At 44.6% G+C, this 20,415-nt stretch overlaps 1 protein-coding gene, 1 long non-coding RNA gene and 1 pseudogene across 2 annotated transcripts; 2 read left to right on the forward strand and 1 right to left on the reverse strand.

Moving 5' to 3' along the window:
* Positions 1–18,812, forward strand: part of LOC139612102 (protein NLRC3-like) — a 31,132-nt pseudogene extending 12,320 nt beyond the window's left edge.
* On the forward strand, positions 220–3,834 carry LOC139612075 (basic salivary proline-rich protein 3-like). Its single transcript, XM_071467249.1, has 4 exons — positions 220–302; positions 408–524; positions 640–701; positions 3,209–3,834. The coding sequence occupies exons 1-4, from the start codon at positions 220–222 to the stop codon at positions 3,832–3,834; spliced, it is 888 nt and encodes a 295-aa protein (XP_071323350.1).
* Positions 18,813–19,620: 808 nt separating the features above from the next.
* LOC139612127 (uncharacterized) lies at positions 19,621–20,372 on the reverse strand. The gene is made up of 3 exons (XR_011686439.1): positions 20,178–20,372; positions 20,020–20,096; positions 19,621–19,938 (listed from the first exon to the last, which is right to left on the reverse strand). It is a non-coding gene; the product is annotated as an uncharacterized lncRNA (long non-coding RNA).
* Positions 20,373–20,415: the final 43 nt, after the last annotated feature.

Consider the following 20,415-nt stretch of genomic DNA (forward strand, 5'->3'; position numbering starts at 1 on the left):
TGAAAAATAAGCAAATAAGCAGTATGACATATTCTTCAAGACCCAGAGTCCATGTCCATTTTGGAAACGCTCTGTGGAGTCAGGCACAAATGTACTAGAAACATCCTCCTCAGACCAGTCAGGTTATCACTCTACAGCGTGAGTATTTGTGACATGTTACTGTCATTAATGACCAGTGTGTCATGTTGTTGTTGTATGTGTGAAGGTGGGGGCTCTACTATGGATCAGGACAGAGAGGAGGGAGCCCCTCCCTCTAAAACCACTCTGTGTGGGGGCCATGAGAGCCAGACCAGAGCTCAGAGGTGAGATGAGGTTCTCTGACTGTCCATGACTCTTCTCCATGTCAGAGCTCAACATTCATCTGTTTTCAGCTTAAAACTCCTTTTCATTGGTCACTTGTTTGTTAGTATCAGGAAGCAGCAGGAGAGACCAGACTCTCCTGAACCCAGCTGTGTGTCCATGAACAGTGACCGGTCTATAGGTCACTATATTGACTTTAAAGATGGACGACCTGCTGATGGAAGGTAAGAATTTAAAACTGAACTTTGTTATTATCTGACTCTGCTGAACTTTAGTAACGTGGTCACTTGCTGCTCCATCGTTATTCACACTCAGAGTTCTGTGTGTGTTGTGTTGAAGTCCAGAGCAGCAGCTCAGACCAGACTTACCTGGACCTGAACCCGACTGTTTGTCTATGAAGAGTGAGCAGTCTATGCGTTATATTTTTGATTTTAAAGGACAACATTCTTCTGAAACACAGTAAGTGAATATAATGTAATATTGTTTTTGAATATTTGCAACTGAACATGAACTAAATCTTCCTAAAGAAAAGTATCATCCAATTTTTACAAACATTTTTATCAGTAATTTGTAACTCTGATATTTCTGTGTTTCGTGTTTGTTTTGCTGTTTTTCCATCTTTGAAATTTGCTGCTGTTGGTCTTTAGGTGTTTTTCTTTTCACAAACATGTTTCTCAGTTTCAAGTACCAGTCTCTGCTGTACCCAGCTGTGTGTCCATCAAGAGGGATTTGCCTATAGGTATACCCAGGGGTTAAAGTGGGCAAGAACAATCCAGAACAGTCCTCTGCTACCTTTTTCCATGCTCATCCATAGTCGCACTGGCCATCACGTCAAATCCTTCTCATTGCATCATGTCGCCATTGGACTGTCAAAAAAATCCATTAATTTTTTTCCATCCCCGTCTGTTTGCTTAGTTCTTTTCCATATTTTGGAACATTCCTTCAGCTCCTTACATTCCCAGCCGGAGGCCGAACAGTACAACCACCATGACAGTGCAGTGTACCACATTACTGCTGACAGGCACAAAAACAAAAACATATAATGTTAACAAAACTCAAAGACAGTGTCACTCTTTTGGACAAGGAATCACTCCCAACCCACTGGAACTATTCTTTTCATCACCCCAGTCTGCCAGTCCAAACGCACTGTCCCTGACACAACACTGAGCATGCAACAATATTCTGAGCCTTTAGTATCTCAGGGTGAATCTCATCCACTCTTTGCTCCTTGCCACAGCAAAGCCTTGGGGCACTTTCTGCTATTCCACTTTTCTTTCTTATGTAAAGCCTTTGCTTCTTTTGGGAACAGGAGGATATCTGAAAAATGGACCATATACTATTGGCCCAGTACTGGAGCCTGATGGTTCAGCAACAGGACAAAAGCAGGTTTAGTGCCTGTAAAGGTAACAATGCCTGAGGTAAATCAGAGTCTCTTATCAAAAGGTGTTTTCAAGGGGGCTTGAATACTCCATTAAAGATGATCCAGATAGAAGGTCCAAATATATATTGCACTCAAATCTTTATCCTCAAATGCAATTCCCAAAGTGGCACACTCAGCTGAGCTACAAGACCTCAGATGGTACCAAGTTATTCCCATACCCCAAGTTTTTTTGAGCTTTCTAAACCTCAACTGTTGTTACCAGACCCGTTCTTGATAAATAACAGGGGGGGAAACAACAGACACTGGAGAAGCACAGCAGTCAACAATCACATACACAAGATGTCTTATGGACAAAGCCTGTATGTTCAATATGTTTCTGTGAAACCTAGGATCCACTTGAGACTCAGCTCTAGCTGTCCTTGAATTTGGTGTCAGGATTACTGAGACCCCTGAGTGCTAGAAGGGACCAAATCTGCTATGACTATTGGCTTTGGATCTGGTACAGGTTTTTATGTAAGGGGAAAGGGTAGTGGTGCAGACCCAAGAGGGAAAGGTGCTTGTATCAAATCATCAAATGAATTCCACAGAAGATCATGAAGCTTGGAAAGCATCTTTAAGAAGGTGGCAGGTATTCTACTGTACCAATTCAGTTACTCTTACAGCTGAGCTACTTTAGTTGTGGCATTAAAGGTTCTGTAAACAAGACTTTAAGCAACAACACAGCAGCAAACAAATATTTTCTATGTAAAGATGTAGTGGATTAATGGCATCCTGAGAAAAGAACAAAGCCACACCCCCTCTATGTGTAATCTTGTACTCTGAGCTTCTCTGTTATCTGTTTTGGTTGCCAGTCTGATAGCGTGTGCATGTTAACACACGCATATGTGCATGTTAGTGTGTGTGAGTCCCTTCTGTTAAACCGTTGGTTGGTTCCTCCCCACATTTATAAACACACAAGCACTGCCCACAGACAAGATGGCTCAGTGCAGTATGCACCAATCAGGTGAAAGTGACCTTCCAGAAGTTCTTCCTTTTTTTTTTTTTTTTTTTTTTGTCCTGTCCCAAAATTATTGCACAATATTATTGTGTTGTTGGGGCAGATTTACTCTGCGAAGGAGGAATGTGGGATACTCCTCCTATCACATATTTTAACTTTATTAAGACAACCAGACCGCATCAGGAATGAGAGTGGACAGGAAGAGAAAAACAGAGAGAATATGGGGAAAAGGAAAATGGGAGTGGAGAGACGGGGAAAAACAACAACAACAACAACACACCAACAGAGAAACAACCACAGTAACAATAACAATAACTAACAATAGCCACATTTATGGTCACTCTATAGTCCTTAACCGTTAGAAGCTCCATATGTGTATATGTGTGTGTGTGTGTGTATGAGGGAAGGGGTAGGTGTGTGTATGTATGTGTATGTGTTCATGTGTGTATGCAAGTGTGTAGCGATTTGTCATTGGATGTGGTGGGTAATTGATGTGGGGGCTGCAGTAACAGCGCCCCCCCAGACCAAAGGCACAGGTGGCCAGAAACCAGGCCACCGAGACTCCCAGCCACCCCCAGAGCCCAAGGACCCACGGCAGCATGCCCCCCCAGCAGCCACGTGCCCGACCCAAGGAGGAGCCCGCAAGGGAGTACAGAGGCAACAGCCCCCAGCGCAAGGAGGCCCGCAGAGGGACAGCGGCAGGAAGCCCCAGAGCCAGCCCGCGACCACCAACCCCAGCGCGAGCCGGACCCAGAGCCAACTGGCCCCGGCAACTGAAGGCCTGCCCACACCCCCGGCGGAGAACCTGCCACACACCGGAGAGGTCCCAACCCCCCAGCCCCCGCCCGCGGCGGCCCGGTATTCAGGCCCCAGTGACCCTGCAGGACAAATGGGGGAAGGAGGGCAGACGGAGTCCCCACCCCCCCGCCGGGAAGCCAAGCCCGGGGGGATAGAGAACAGCAGGCCCCCTCGCTCGGCCCCAAACCCAATCCCCCAAAATTCGCCGGCAGGGCCCAGAGTATCCCAGAAATGCCCGGATTACCCGCCGGAGCCCCAAACCCCCGCAGCAGGGCCACCTGCTACATCCCCGCCATGGATCTTCTTCCCCCACATAGCAGGCTCCCCGCACAGTCCACACGGCACCAGGAACAGATAGACAGGGGGGCCCACCAAGCCACCCTCTCCCCACTCTGCGTCTGGTGTGGGTGCAAAGTGTGTATGTGTGGGTGTGTGAGTGAGTTGGGTGTGTGGGTGACTATAGCGCTTTAAAAATTGGGGGAGCGGTCAGGGCATGGGCGCCCCACCGCTAGCAGGCGGTTGGGTCCTCCCTGCCCTTCCCTACCCCCAAAGCCCTAGTGTCATATGGCTTGTGGGTCGTGTGGATGACTAAGGTGTATTAAAATTGAGGGAGCAGATGGGGCATGGGTACTCTTCCGCTCGTAGACGGCAGAGTCTCACCTGCCCCTTCCCACCCCCCGAGGCCCTAGTGTCATGTGATATCTAATGTGCATTTAAAATTGAGGAGCAGCACAACAACAATAGCAGGGCCAGTGGGCAGTCCTGCCCACCAACCTGCCTCGTCCCCGCACCATCCCTTAGAGGCCCTACTGTCATGTGGAATGTGGTGTAGTGGAGCAACAAGGGCAGGCGAGGCATGTACCCCCCCACTGGGGCCAGATCCCTGACTGGCCCCAATACGTTCTCCATCGCTGCACCACCCAGCCAGCGGGGAGCCGAACCGGGGTGCCCAGAGATGCCTTCAGGCGGCCCAAGCGGTAGGGCCACCACCCCTGCAGGTGCAAGCTGGAGGGGCACAGACCTGCCGAGCATGGTGAGACCCCAGTCAGGTGCCCAGGATGGGACATCCAAATCCGCCGACGAACAGGGAGCCGGTCCGGCCAAGCAGGTTGACCTGCACACCCCACCCCCCAGCATCCCCCCAGGCGGAGAGGCAGGCCCCCCCCCCACACCCCCAGACCCCCCCACAACCCCCACAGTGCCCCAGAGTACCACAGCAGGCACGGGCCCACCCCACTAGGAGGCCAGGCCCGGCCCCAGATGCAGACGCCCCCCCACCCACACACCCACCCATGCCAGTGCAGCAGCACAGACAGAGCCCAAGGGCCCCCACACCCCCCCCCCCCTCCCCCGAGCACCCCGCACCCCGGGGGGCCAGAGTCCACCCCCGAACAGGCCAGACACGCAGCCACCCAGAAACAGCGCCCACAGGCGCCCGGGGGCCAGGGAGGCGGAGCCCCGCCACGCCCAAGAACACTACGTAATAAGACTAATTATTGGAGTCCAGATGTGTTTGAATTCTGTTAATTGATTTTCTTTACAGGCAGACATCCTCTCCATGGAAACATGATCTAATAGTAGCTTTTTAAACTGTGTTATGTCTAAGTTCTCTTTTGACTTCCATTTCAGGAGGATTGTTTTCTTGGCCATGGTTAGGACTGTGAGAAGCATGCGAGATTTTTTTGTGTCCATATTAATGTTAGTGAGGTCACCGAGCAGGCAAAGTGAGGGGAAGACAGGGATGGGATGTCCGAGGTGTGTCGATAGATCTTCACAAATCCTCTGCCAGAAATTGCTGACCGGTGTGCAGTGCCAAAAAGCATGCAGATAGTTATCTGGTGCATCATTCTTGCAATTAATACATCTTTTAGTATTTCTGATACCCATCTGGAACATCCTTTGTCCTGTGTAGTGTGCTCTGTGAAGGATTTTGTACTGTATCTACTGCAGATTTGAGTTTTGGGTCATGCTGAAGGTGTTTGTGCAGATTTGTATCCAGAAATTGGAGTCTGGGTTGATAAGTAAGTCTTTTCCCCATTTGAGAGTTGGGATCGAGAGAGTTGGCTCTAATTCGGCTAAACTTACATAAATTCTAGAGAGTAGTTTTTGGGATGGAAGTTTGAAAAAGTTTGCTATTGTTGGTGGGAGTTCTAGGTCTAATTGCTTGAGGTTAAACCTAGCTTGAATGATGGATTTAAATTGAAGATATTCTAGGTATCTGTTTTTGTCAATGCCGTAGAGTTCTACCAGTTTGTCAAATGGGATCATACGATTGTCTTGGAGAATATGTTCTAGGCATCTTATTCCTTTACTATACCATGTTGTAAAGTTTATTGTTTTTTTATTTTGCAGGATGTCAGGATTGTTCCAGATGGGTGAGAGTTTGCAGGGGACCAGTGAAGACCCATTCATTTTTAGAAATTCCCACCAGGCCATCAGTGATGTGCTAATATTGATGCTCTTAAAGCAGGGATATTGTTTGATGATGGGGCTAATAAATGGCAGGTCTTGGATTTGGGTGGTGTTGCAGAAAGTTTGTTCAGTGTCCAGCCAAATATGGTCAGTTCAACTTTGTGTAGTCTATTTTAAGATGTATTGTGATCTATTGGCAAGAAAGTAATTGTAGAAATTTGGAAGCTCCAGACCACCTCGATTTTTGGGTTTTTGTAAGGTTTTAAGGCTTATTCGTGGTGGCTTAGATTTCCATAAAAATTTGGATATTATGGAGTCCAGTGATTTGAACCAAGCCTTGGGAGGATGGGTCGGGACCATTGAGAAAATGTAGTTGATTTTTGGCAAGATAATCATTTTGATTGTTGCTGCTCTTCCCATAAGCGATATGGGCAGAGTACTCCACCGGGTGAGGTCATCCTCTATTTTTTTAAGTAGGGGAATGTGATTTAACTGTGTCAGGTCTGATAGCTTGGTGGAAATGTTGATGCCCAGGTATCTGATGTTTGCACCAGGTTGTAGTGGAATAGTTGGGTTGAACTGGAGGTCAAAAGCTATGGGAAGGACAGTCAATTTGTTCCAATTAATAGAGTAGTCTGAGATGGATGAGAATTTATCTATGATTGTTATAGCCTCAGAAAGAGAGGCATGTGCGTCTTGAAGAAAAAGTAATACATCGTCAGCATAAAGGCTGATTTTATGGATCAAATTTTCTGTTTGAATCCCTTTAACATTATTATTTTACCGAATTGCAGCTGCCAGTGGTTCTATAAATATGGCAAACAAAGAGGGAGAGAGTGGACAACCTTGTCTGCTGCCTCTTTCGAGATTGAAGCGTGGAGAAGTTTGATCATTTGTTTTGACGCAAGCGCTAGGTGAGCTGTATAATGTTTTAATCCAAGATAAGAAGTTATCACTGAATCCAAATTTCTGTAAGGTTGCAAAAAGAAATTTCCAGTTCACCCTGTCGAAAGCCTTTTCTGCATCCAGTGAGACAATTATAGCTTTCTTATTTTGGATGTTGCAGAAGTCTATTAGGTCAATTAGTCTCCGTGTGTTGTCAGTGGACCGATGGCCTTTAATAAACCCATTTTGATTTGGGTCTATTATGTAAGGTGTTTTCACCTTTTTCAATTCTACTAGCTAGCGCCTTGCTGATGATTTTAAGATCTGCATTTATGAGTGATATTGGACGATAACTAAATGGAAGTGCAGGGTCTTTGTCTGGTTTAAGGAGGAGATTAATATTTGCACAGTTCATGTTTGGAGGAAGTCTGGTGGTTTCATTAACTTCTGTAACCATTCTATGAAATACTGGTGCCAGCGTAAGCCATCTGGACCTGGGGCTTTTCTGTTAGGCATACATTGGAGGGCATCATGGAGTTCTGCAATTGAGAGAGGCGACTCCAGAGCCATCATTTGCTCTTTGTTTAGTTTTGGCAGATCGATATTGCTCAAAAACTCCTCTATTTCAGAGTTTGATGGGTTAATGTTGGATGAATATAAGTTTTTATAGAAATTCCTAAACGTTTTATTTATCTCCTCTGGGAAAACAACTCAGGTCCCAGAGGAGTCCGTAACTGAGGAGATTGTTACTTTTTCTTTGCTCTGTTTTAGTTGGTTTGCTAAAAACTTGCTCAATTTATCACTATGTTCAAAGTTCTCCAGGCGCAATCTCTGTAGCTGAAATTGGGTTTTTATATCTCTTAATTCTTTTAGTTTCAATTTAGATTTTCTCAACTCATTCAACAGGTGTTCCTCTTGAGAGGCAGCATGAGCTGCTTCCAAGGTTTTAATTTTCTGATCCAGTTCTATCTCAAGTGCTTTATCCTTTTTTTTCTTGTGTGATGAGTATGAAATTATTATGCCTCGTATTACAGCCTTAGCCGTCTCCCAGAGAACACAAGGAGAGATGCCGGGCAGGTCGTTTGTTTCAGAAAAAGTTGTCCACTCTTTTTGGAAGAAATCAATAAACTCCACATCTGTAAGTAATGATGTGTTCAATCTCCAGTGTCTAATTGGTGGTGTGCATATTTTCCCGATGACTGTCATAGTGACTGGTGCATGGTCGCTGATTGTGATAGGGTGAATTTGTGTATCAGATATATCCTTCATGAAAGAGTTGCTGGTTAGGAAAAAGTCTAAACGGGAGTAAGGGTGGTGAACTGGTGAGAAGAAGGTGTATTCTTTGAGCATAGGGTGACAAGAGCGCCAAGCATCGCACAGACCAAAATCGTTCATATATTGTTTTATTGTTTCAGATGATTGGCAGTTACGGTGACTAGCTGCTCTACTAAGTCGGTCAAATTCTTGATTAAGAACCAAGTTGAAGTCCCCTCCCACGATAAGTGCTGTGTCTGAGTGTGCTGAAGAAGCGGTGAAAGAAGGATGGGTCATCGCCATTTGGACCATATATATTGGCGATACATATCTCTTTGTTATTTATTGATATGTTGATAATTATGAATCTTCCCTCTGGGTCTGTGATGGTATCCTTACAAGCGAAATGTATTCTTTTATTAATTAAAATTGCTACTCCTCTTTGTTTTGAATTATAGTTAGCTAAGTATACATGAGGAAACTGTGATGAACTAAGTGTATGATGTCCTATTTTGGATAAGTGTGTTTCCTGCAGTAAGACAATGTATGCCTGTAATGTTGTTAGATGTTCAAAAACTTGAAGTCTTTTTCCTTGTGAGCTGATTCCACGCACATTCCAAGTGACAAATTCATGCTAAACTAACTTGTGGCTATTGAATATAATCTAAAGTTTGAATGGAGAGGTGTGTGTGTGTGTGTGTGTGTGTGTGTACACGTGCGTACACGTGCGTGTATGCCTAAGTGCGTGCGTGTTGAATGTGTTGGGCATCTTACATGTAGAGTGTTCTTAAGCATCTGTGTGGATATGTTACAACAACAACAGTAATAACAACAACAATAATGACAACAGTAAAACTTAAGACGTATGAGATGGGAGGTAGTAAGGAGAAACAGGTATTCCAACATTAGCAGTCTGTAAACAAAACTACATCAATGTGGGGTGTGCGTTAGTAGCCTATATTAAATGCCCATACCTTTAGTTTTGTTTATTAAGCTACATTGTATTACCTTAATCGGGGATTGCCTTTTAAGAAGAGGTGACTTCAGTAGAGCCAAGGAGTGATTTCCTGGTCGCGAAACAATTGGCCATTCACGTAAAGTTTATTGACTGTGATGACGGCCCGGGATCCCTCAGCGATGAACTTCCTCCTGATGGGAAACAGGGATTTGCGGCGCTCCAGGATTTCCTTCGGGAACTGGTCATTGATGCTGAAGTCTGTTCCTTTCAGCTCCCTGCCTCGGCTCTTCACCAGCTCTTTTTGCTTGTAGTGCTCGAACTTAGCGACGACAGGTCTTGGGCGCTGACCTTTTTGCCTTGTCCCTCCTATGCGGTGGATCCGGTGAAAAGTGATGTTTTCCACGACGTCCGGCGGGAGCTCAAGTTGTTGCTGGAGAAAGTTTTTGATGGTGGTTTCAAGATCTTCCTCTGCGCGCTCTGGGATTCCAGAGAAAACAAGGTTGTCCCGCATACTGCGCGCATGGATATCCAGGATGGATTCTTTCATCCGTTTATTCTCTCCGGAGAGTTTCGTAATACCTTCATTAAGGGATTTGACGGAGTCTCTGAGAAGCTTGTTCTCTGCAGCGAGCGATTCCACCTGTTGCTGGCTAAACTCCAGAGATTCACGCAGCGCTTGGAATTCCTTGTGGAGGACTTCGACCAGTGGCAGTCGGGCGTCAAAACTGGTTAGTTTGTTATCGATGGACTCTAAGATATCTCCGTATTCCCTATCGGGTGAGGGAGGTGCATTGGAAGAACACTCCGAGCGAGTTCTCTTCGAGGAGGGAGTTTGTTTTTTCCCCATGACGAGCCGGTGGTAACACTCGTCCACGTAATCCTGTAAGCTTTCCAAGGTTTCTTCGTCCAGGATGAAGAAACCGTCGGTTTGATGGAAGTATCAAACCACCAGAGGAGTGTATATCGGTAAGTTTGTTTGTTGGGCTTTAATTAAGCTGGCTATCGAAGCTAGTTGTGTTGTTTCCATTTAGATGGAAGCCGCCATGTTGGGTTACGCACGGATCTCGCGACGTCTCACGGCAGCAGCATTTCCTCCAGAAGTTCTTCCAACATTCATAAAATTTTTACCTGCCCCATAAGTATCTTTAGCAGCTCCATCAGTGTTATTTCTGTGACCGTGGTCCCAGTGCATCGGTTGAAGATTGAATTTCTTTCCCAGTGCGACAGTGGATCCAGTCCTGGTCTGTCTTTACTTGGATGGAGAACCCTAAGAGCTGCTAAAGGCTCCAGCTGGACTCAGAACTGGCTTTCTTCTCCTCATGTGTCAATAACTTGATGCTGCACAATGTTACATGGTTGCGTTCATTAGGGATGGCTACACTAGCATGATAACGTGAGCTGACTGCTGTTACACATATTACAATTATGTTATAATGCCATGATTGGCAAGTGTTGCAATCGCTAGCAGGATAACTGTTAGTTTTGTTTGTTGTTTGTTGGCATTTGCTTTGGTCGGACATGCTGGTGGTCCATGTTGGAGTTGGAGTGAATAAATGTTGAACAACAATTACTTTTACTGAAATTCTTGCAATGCAGAAAAGACAAGATGTCAGAGGAGATGGTTGTGTATGACCATTGAACAGAGTGAGGCCAGAGGATGGTGATGCTACTGTGTAGAGTACACAGCTATGCTGTTTCTCTGGCATCAATTCATCATAGGAGTATAAAATTACCTTTATTCTACTGCTGGATTATCTTCCATATAAAAGAATTTATGCACTTCAAGTTACTTTCTCAAGTTAAGGATGTTAGTTTGTGCAGGGTTTCTGTATAGATGGGTTTGTCCCGAAATTACTGGTTTTTGTTTTTGACATTGAAGGAAATAAAAACATCTACAACCAAAACTAAGAGTGGTCAGAATTATTACTTATTCCTGCTATTCTTTTGTCAGTGTATTGTCACCAATAGGCTCCATCAACAAAGACAAGACTCTCCTGTGCCCACCTGTATGTCCATAAAGAGTGACTGGTCAATGGACCACCATGCTGTTTTTAAGGACAAAGAAAACACGACCAAGCAAAGGTAAGAATTTAAAACTGATGTGCTTGGATTTTTTTAATCCTCTTGAGGTACCAATTTTTTTTAAGTCTGCTGAATTGTTTCTCTTGTCAACACATTTCTTCCAACAATCATTGCAGCATCTACCGGACAGTTAAATTGGTGTTTCTAGGATTTATCATGGTGGGAGAGACATTTAACAAAGGTATATTTGTGTGTGTGTGTGTGTGCTTGTGCGTCCACAGACATCATCAGAAGAGCTCAGAGGTTTTCAGTTGTCAGCCTGCCCACCAGCACCAAACAGACCTGGACTCCATATTTATGGTGTGGAAATGTATAAGCACATTTACAACAGCCAGAAATGGATCCTAGCAATTTCCTAAATGCACTATTTAGACCAGCAGGCTTTTCAGGCTGTGACAGTGCACCTGATCTCTTGTTGTCTTACTTACGTATTGTTCTGTTCCAGCTGCTGGAAGAGAACATTGTCACTTTTGTAAAGAATGAGCTGAAAAAGATCCAGAAACTTCTGAGTCCAGATTACCCAGAATCCTTAGACAGTCAGAAGGAGGATGAGGAGGTGTTGGACAGTGAGGTTGAAGAGCAGAGGAGGAGCATCAGAGAGGCATTTGTGAAGATCACAGTGAACTTCCTGAGGAGGATGAAGCAGGAGGAGCTGGCTGACTGTCTGCAGAGCAGTAAGAGGATTTCTCTAAAGATTCAACATGATGGAGAAATGAGACATTTACTAACGACTCAACACATGAGGGAAATATGTTCATATACTCATTCTTTAGGGGGATGAAGTGTTGGCATATTGACTTCATTCATTTATTCATTGATCTTATTTCTTGTGTCTTCATTCAGAAAGTCCTGCTGCAGTTTGTCAACGACTCAAATCTAACCTGCAAGAGAAGTTCCAGTGTGTGTTTGAGGGGATCTCTAAAGCAGGAAACCCAACCCTTCTGAATCAGATCTACACAGAACTCTACATCACAGAGGGAGGGGCTGGAGAGGTCAATGATGAACATGAGGTCAGACAGATTGAAACAGCTTCCAGGAAACCAGACAGACCAGAAACAACCATCAGACAAGAAGACATCTTTAAAGCCTCACCTGGAAGAGATGGACCAATCAGAACAGTGATGACAAAGGGAGTGGCTGGCATTGGGAAAACAGTCATAACACAGAAGTTCACTCTGGACTAGGCTGAAGACAAAGCCAACCAGGACATACACTTCACATTTCCCTTCACCTTCAGAGAGCTGAATGTGCTGAAAGAGAAAAAGTTCAGCTTGGTGGAACTTGTTCATCACTTCTTCACTCAAACCAAAGAAGCAGGAATCTGCAGGTTTGATCAGTTCCAGGTTGTGTCCATCTTTGACGGTCTGGATGAGTGTCAACTTCCTCTGGACTTCCACAACACTGAGATCCTGACTGATGTGACAGAGTCCACCTCAGTGCACGTGCTGCTGACAAACCTCATCAGGGGGAAACTGCTTCCCTCTGCTCGCCTCTGGATAACCACACGACCTGCAGCAGCCAATCAGATCCCTCCTGAGTGTGTTGACATGGTGACAGAGGTCAGAGGGTTCACTGACCCACAGAAGGAGGAGTACTTCAGGAAGAGGTTCAGAGATGAGGAGCAGGCCAGCAGGATCATCTCCCACATCAAAACATCACGAAGCCTCCACATCATGTGCCACATCCCAGTCTTCTGCTGGATCACTGCTACAGTTCTGGAGGATGTGTTGAAGACCAGAGAGGGAGGAGAGCTGCCCAAGACCCTGACTGAGATTTACATCCACTTCCTGGTGGTTCAGTCCAAACTGAAGAAGGTCAAGTATGATGGAGGAGCTGAGACAGATCCACACTGGAGTCCAGAGAGCAGGAAGATGATTGATTCTCTGGGAAAACTGGCTTTTGAGCAGCTGCAGAAAGGAAACCTGATCTTCTCTGAATCAGACCTGACAGAGTGTGGCATCGATATCAGAGCAGCCTCAGTGTACTCAGGAGTGTTCACACAGGTCTTTAAAGAGGAGAGAGGCCTGTACCAGGACAAGGTGTTCTGCTTCGTCCATCTGAGTGTTCAGGAGTTTCTGGCTGCTCTTCACGTTCATCTGACCTTCAACAGCTCTGGAGTCAATCTGATGTCCGAAAAAAAATCAACATCTCAGCTATTTAAAGTAAAATCTAAACCAATACTTTTCTACCAGAGAGCTGTGAAAAAGGCCTTACAGAGTCCAAATGGACACCTGGACTTGTTCCTCCGCTTCCTCCTGGGTCTTTCACTTCAGACCAATCAGACTCTGCTAAGAGGCCTGATGACACAGACAGGAAGTAGCTCAGAGACCAATCAGAAAACAGTCCAGTACATTAAGAAGAAGATCAGTGAGAATCTGTCTGCAGAGAAAAGCATCAACCTGTTCCACTGTCTGAATGAACTGAATGATCGTTCTCTGGTGGAGCAGATCCAACAGTCCCTGAGATCAGGACGTCTCTCCACAGAGAAACTATCTCCTGCTCAATGGTCAGCTCTGGTCTTCATCTTACTGTCATCAGAAGAAGATCTGGACGTGTTTGACCTGAAGAAATACTCTGCTTCAGAGGAGGCTCTTCTGAGGCTGCTACCAGTGGTCAAAGCTTCAAATAAAGCTCTGTAGGTGGATGAACAAGATAATTTAACAACAATGTGAAACTTGTTTGATATTTTACTGACTTACTTAAAACTAAAACATGTTCTTCATCATTAATTCCTCTTTCAGACTGAGTGGCTGTAACCTCTCAGAGAGAAGCTGTGAAGCTCTATCCTCAGTTCTCAGCTCCCAGTCCTCTAGTCTGAGAGACCTGGACCTGAGTAACAACAACATGCAGTATTCAGGAGTGAAGCTTCTGTCTGCTGGACTTGAGAGTCCACACTGTAAACTGGAAGGTCTGAGGTTGGGATTCAGTGATTTATTTGATGGCCACTTAAATATAGCTAAACATGTGGGCAAGCGTGAATAGAGACACTGGAAATCAATATGATTTTTCTGCTTGAGTCATACAAAGAAGTTCACTCAGAAGAGACATGTAACATGGCTTTAATGTCTCTCTTCTGTATTGAAACAAACATGTTTTTCTATGTTCTTTTTAGTAAGTTTGTAGTAAATACTGAATGCTACAAATTCAGGGTAAATAATGGGTATTAGGGCGACACTGCCTACAAATTACATTCATATTCTTTGTTTTCTCAATTATGTTGTGGAAGCAAACATAATCATTGACTGGAATGTTTGCTTTCTACAATGCTATATTTATATACCGCAAAGAAGTTGTAGATAGGGGATTTATAGGGATGGTGGGGTAGAATGTACAGGACCTTGATACTGGAGAGTGCTGTTACATCATGAGTGACAACAGACAACAGAGACTCTGGTTGAGGTTAAAGATTGTGGTTTCACTTGCTGCAGTTTTTTTCTGTATTGAACCAAGTCCATGATGTGTGTACAAGTATACATATGAGCCGATATTATGAAATCAGACAATTTGGCTGTTAAAATTAAATATGTGGTCACTGAAAACTTTACAGATACATTCAGTATCAACATCCTCCCTGCAGGTTCGCAGCTGGCAAGTTACAGTATGTCATTAGACATTGATATTTGTGTTAATGTTGGAAACAACACTGGTGACCAAAATTCAAAGTCTAATACCAACACCAGTTTGACGTAGAATAATGATGACAGCTGATGTTGATGTTTTGTTTAGTTTAAGTTGTGTTTATACGTGATCAAAATCCAACATTTTCCAAAGCTCTCATGCCAAAGGCATCTCGATATACACTGTTGCCCATGAAGTTGGAATAAAATATATTTTACTTCTTCACATGAAATGATTGTGACAATGTGGTTTATTCTTAATGATAAAGTATATATCTTCTCAAAACTTTATTGATCAATCTCTTCCAAACATATCACAGTGAAAATTAAACCACAATTAACCTTTGCAAACTGTGTATTCAGGCTTAAACAAAATTGGGGGTATTGAACAATAGGATTAAGGGCTTTGTTTAAATTTTTCAATTTAACAGTAAACACATATTCGAAGGGATTTCATGCATAAGAATGTCCAATATTACTCTTTCAAATGTCACTCAGTCACTAATATTGAGTATGGCCACCCCTGACACGGGTCAATGCGTTAAGAGATGCGTGGCATACTGTCCACAAGCTTGTTGATGCCGTCAATGGGCAGGGCGTCACATACTTCTGTCAGATCCCGGGCTAATTCCTGTAGACTCTGACGAATATTGTCCCTCTCATTAAGGGCTCTGCCTAAGGCATCCCAGGCATGCTCGATAGGGTTCCTATCAGGGGAGCAAGCAGGTCATGGCATCTGCTGCACCCCCTCTGCGTCAAGAAATTCTCTCACTTCAGCCGCCCTATGTGCTCATGTGTTGTCGTCTTGGAGCCTAAAGTTGTTCCCATAGATCCTTCTTGCATGTGGGAGGCAATGGTTCTCCAGGATGTCCTGGTACACTATGGTGTTGACGTTTCCATCCAGCACCACCAATGGCATTTTTCCTCCATAATGAATACCGGCCCATACCAGCACTGAGCTGCCACCTCCGTGAGTGGTTTCCTGGATGCAGTCATCGCGGAGGTTCTCACCACGTAATCGCCGCACCCTTTGTCTTCCATCTATATGGTCAAGGATATAGCGGCTCTCATCCATAAAGACAACATGTCGCCAGTGCCCAAGCTGTAATCTTCTGTGCTCCGCAGCCCAGCGAAGTTGAACAACTCTGTGTTGAACAGTTAGGCGTAAACACTTGGTCATTTGTCTTGCTCGGTAACCATGCTGAAGCAATCTTCGATTTACAGTTTGGCAAGAAACATTGATTCCACAGTGTCTTCTCTGCAAATGACGAAAGCGGCTTGCTGGCATTTTCCAATTTCTACGGCACAGATTAAGCTATTGCAGATCATCTCGTCTGGTAGTTAGTTGTGGTCGTTCTGGAAATTTTTGTGGCCTCAAATGACCCTCCTCTCGATGATGTTTGAGGCTTTTACAGACCGCACTCTGCAATATTCCATGGAACTCAGCAATGTTGGCTTGTTTGTGTCCATCCTGTCGGAGTCCAAGCACTCTTTGGCGTATTGCCAGTTGCGTTGGATGAGGCGTAGACTAGGGAACTTCTGTGTCAAATTTGGTTGAAAATTATACAGCCAATTCTGAAAACATGGACTTTAAGCGGGAAAAGGACAACACAGCAAATGTCTTGCCTTTTATAGTGCCAAACAATTGTTACGCATGAATTTGTTTCACTTGGGCAACTGGGACTCAGTATGTAATCATTGCACCTGGTCAAAGGTGATTACTGATGTGTATAAACAGGAATAAAAAGAGGAATGTGTCTAAAAACAAAATTATTCCAACTTTATGGGCAACAGTGTATAAAACGCAGACATTGGAGTTGAGAGCAAAACCCAACATCTGCCAAACATCTCATGTCAGCCAATGCTTGGTTTTGACATCAACCTTTTAATTTTCAACCAAAATTTAATGTCTGCCCAATCTTAGAATCATGACTGTCCAATGTCATTCTGATGATGTCTTGATGTCCGGTGCCTGCTGGGCTGCGACATGCAAGATCCATTGATTTGATTATATTTCCTGCAAAACATATTTGAATTCTTGGAGACAGAGTTTACACTCATTGGTGAAACATCAAACTGCATCAGCGCCCTTAAAGCTACTTTGCATTCCACCAAAGCAGAGCCAAGAAATCTACTCAGGATATCCATGCTATCAGAAACACCAGGGTGAAGCAAAGCAGCGATGTCCCTGATGTTTTAGTGTTGATAATGGTCAAGTAAATGTTGGCAGTGTACAGTGCACTTTCACACTGGTCCTGTTGGGAAAGTTTGCCTGAAATAACATTAATCAAAGAGAAGAGAGTTCTCATCCTTGAAGACTTTTCTCTGGTGACAGTGAAACATGAAACAATCCCATTGAAGCTGAAGGTAAAACCCATGTTTGTCTATCTCGTCTAACAGTCTCAGACTCACACTCTCTCCTGCTCTTGAAGCAGTCAGAATATTTTCTTTTATATTTTTTCCTGGGTTCATTTCCATCTGATTGCCCCTCCCTCCCTCTATTACTTTGCAGTCTGTCAGGCTGTCTGATCACAGAGGAGGGTTGTGCCTCTCTGGCCTCAGCTCTGAGCTCCAACCCCTCCCATCTGAGAGAGCTGGACCTGAGCTACAATCATCCAGGAGACTCAGGAGTGAAGCTGCTGTCTGCTGGACTGGAGGATCCACACTGGAGACTGGACTCTCTCAGGTATGGACAGACTGCAGAGGGATACACCTTTAACTTCTAGTCTACTAAATATCCTGTTAACAGTTCATGCTGAACAGCAATTAGGGCTCAAATATCAGAGGGAACGTTATTGTAAATGTTCTTATATCGTTATCTTAAATGTCCTATAAAGAGAATATTCTAGTCTGACAGCGTTTCTACCTCCAGGATGGATCATTGTGGTGAAGAGAGGCTGGAACCTGGTTTTAGAAAGTGTAAGTCTGGATTCAGTTTGATTTGTAAAAAATCTATGCCACAAAATAAATGTTTGTGTAAATACAAAGTTTATGGTTATTGTGCTCATTTCATTACTGTACAAGTTTCATTAAAAACATCAGTTGTCAGTTTCTTAATGTTAATCAATGTGTCTTGCTCTGTCCGTCAGATTTTTGTGAGCTCATTATGGACATAAACACAGCAAACGAACACCTCGAATTGTCTGACAACAACAGGACAGTCAGACACTCAGGAAAGTGTCATTCGTATCCTGATTCCCCAGAGAGATTCAGCTACTGCTGGCAGCTGCTGTGTAGAACTGGTCTTACTGGTCGCTGTTACTGGGAGGTGGAGTGGAGAGGAGAGGTTGTGATTGCAGTGACTTACAGAGGAATCAGAAGGGAAGGAAAGGATGGTGATTGCAGGCTTGGATGGAATGATCAGTCCTGGAGTCTCTACTGCTCCAATAAATGTTACTCTGTTTGTCACAATAACAGTGTAACACCCATTCCCCACCCCCCCTCCTCTCACAGAGTAGCAGTGTATGTGGACTGTCCTGCTGGCTCTCTGTCCTTCTACAGAGTCTCCTCTGACTCACTGATCCACCTCCACACCTTCAACACCACATTCACTCAACCTCTGTATCCTGGGTTTGGATTTGGCTTTGGATTCAGGTCTAGATCATCAGTGTCTCTGTGTGAGCTGAAGGGAGGAGTCCACAGGGAAACAAAGTACAATGATGACTGAAAAAAGTGGGTTGAAATGATTTGTGCAGAATCATATGTGTTTAAATGGCTGAATAATCTACTCTTGTAAATTAGAACAAGTGAGATTCTTTCCTGAGAGGTGAACTGTCTGTTCCTGAGGCCCGGCCAACATCGAAAGGGGACAGAACGTTTGCAGTCAGGGCCCCAAGGCTCTGGAGGATCTGCCCATCTGCTCCCATATTACTTTTCCTGGTTTTATCTTCCCTTGAAGTTTTTTTATTTCACTCAAAATGACTCTGTCTTGGTTTTTATACTCTGTTTTAATTGTTTTATCTGTTTTCTTCTCTTTTAAATCTATCGATTTCAATGATTTCATTTTATTCCTGCCTTTGTTAAGCACATTGTAACATAGACTTTGAAAAGTGCCCTTATAAATAAAGATGATTATTATTGTATGTAATTATTAAAAGTGATGCAGCCAGAGTGCAATGCAGCAGGAAATTGTCTTCTGTTTGTTTGATGGCCCTCTGTGTCTTAGCATCAGATGGTCTAAAATACATTAAGTTGCTTTTTTTCCCAGTCCTGTGGAAAACAATGTTTTTTCCAATACCTAAAGCAGGAAGCCCTGCAGAGATAAATGACTGTAGACTGGCTGATGGAAGCACAGGGATCTGACGATGGCCTTCAGTGAACAGAGTGACAAGAGCTGACTCCTTCTGAACACCTCCAAGACAAAGAAGATGGTCATTAACTTTCACACGTGTTCATCATGTGGCGAGTGGAGGGGTGGAAAAGGGTGTACCGACAACGCCACCTGGGGAATTTCGCCCCAGGAGATAGTTTATATGAGATGGTTAAATTTACTATACACAGGTCTACACAGGTCCGTATACCACGGGCAGAGATGTATTTGGAAAAGTAGAAAAATGATTTTACAACCAATTAAAATATCACTTGAACAATACTGGCTCGTAATTACGTACTGGGGCCACAGAGCAGAATGAACAGGGCTGTGGAGGCTACGGCGGCCCAAAATCAAATCAAGGGGGAGGAATAACTAACCAAAAAACCCATGACACTGCAACCACACACACCCGCAAGGGGTTCGTGAAGAAAATACCACCACCAGGAATTGGGTTGCCGCCTGGCCCTCCGCACCTGTCCGCAAAGACAAGAAAGCAAGTTATAAAACTGGCCTCCCAGTTAATATGGCCCTTAATTGCTATCTAACACTCTTACACACACACGCACACACAAACACACACTACTTTAAGTAATTAAAAACAACAACAAACCAAAAAACAAAGGTAAATAATGTTCCTTAAACAACAAACAGTCAATAATGTTCAACAAATTAAACAAACGAATACAAAATAAATCTTTTCAAGGTTGATTAATGAACTAAACAGAATCCTTAAAAATAGCAATAGGCCCTGACACAAACTCTGCAGAGAGCCTTAGTACGTCACTTCCCCACAGCTCAGAAGAGCTGAGGAGTCAAAACGGCTTCAGTGAGCCAAAACAGTCAGGATGAACCAACGCAGCCAAAACAGCAGTGGGTCCAGGAAATGGTGGCTTTAATAGTTTCTGGGCCTCACCAGCAGGGCATTACAGAGCGCCGAGAGGTCTAGGACAACAGAGCAGGACACAACAATCAGTCGGGAGCAGCATAACAGGCTGAAACGAGAGGCGGACGACGCCGACTTACCACGTGGAGACCGCGCCACAACGCCGACCGGCCCCCAGCAGGGCAGCCTAGCCCCGTGACTCCAGCAGTCCGCCACACTGTAGCAGAAACAGCCATATCACCAAACAGTCAACACGTGAGTGGGAGAGAAAGCAGCAGTGTGCGCCAATGCCCCTTACCCGTGCGCCGAAGGAGAGCGCGCGTCGTTCTGGCGACACGCCAAAGACGCACCGATGCTGGGCACGCTGCACTGCGCTGAAGGGCAGAGCGTGCGTTATTATGGCAAAACGCTGAAGACGCTCTGGTGCCAGCACGCCACATGGCTTCACCACGCCACTCCAGGCCACAGCCACCACCACGGACGAGCGGAACAGGAAGAGAGAGAGCGTGCCAGGTGTACCCAGGCCCCTATATATA

The sequence above is a fragment of the Trachinotus anak genome, unplaced genomic scaffold (genome assembly GCF_046630095.1).
Source record: "Trachinotus anak isolate AG129_WGS33_773 ecotype Australia unplaced genomic scaffold, CSIRO_AGI_Tana_v1 ptg000031l, whole genome shotgun sequence".
In the NCBI taxonomy this organism is placed as follows: domain Eukaryota; kingdom Metazoa; phylum Chordata; class Actinopteri; order Carangiformes; family Carangidae; genus Trachinotus; species Trachinotus anak.

Coding starts and splice junctions, on each gene's coding strand:
- LOC139612075 (XM_071467249.1), top strand. CDS start 220: ATGGATCAGGACAGAGAGGAGGGAGCCCCTCCCTCTAAAACCACTCTG. Junction 303..407: donor AGCCAGACCAGAGCTCAGAG/GTGAGATGAGGT, acceptor CTTGTTTGTTAG/TATCAGGAAGCAGCAGGAGA. Junction 702..3,208: donor CGACTGTTTGTCTATGAAGA/GTGAGCAGTCTA, acceptor CCCAGACCAAAG/GCACAGGTGGCCAGAAACCA.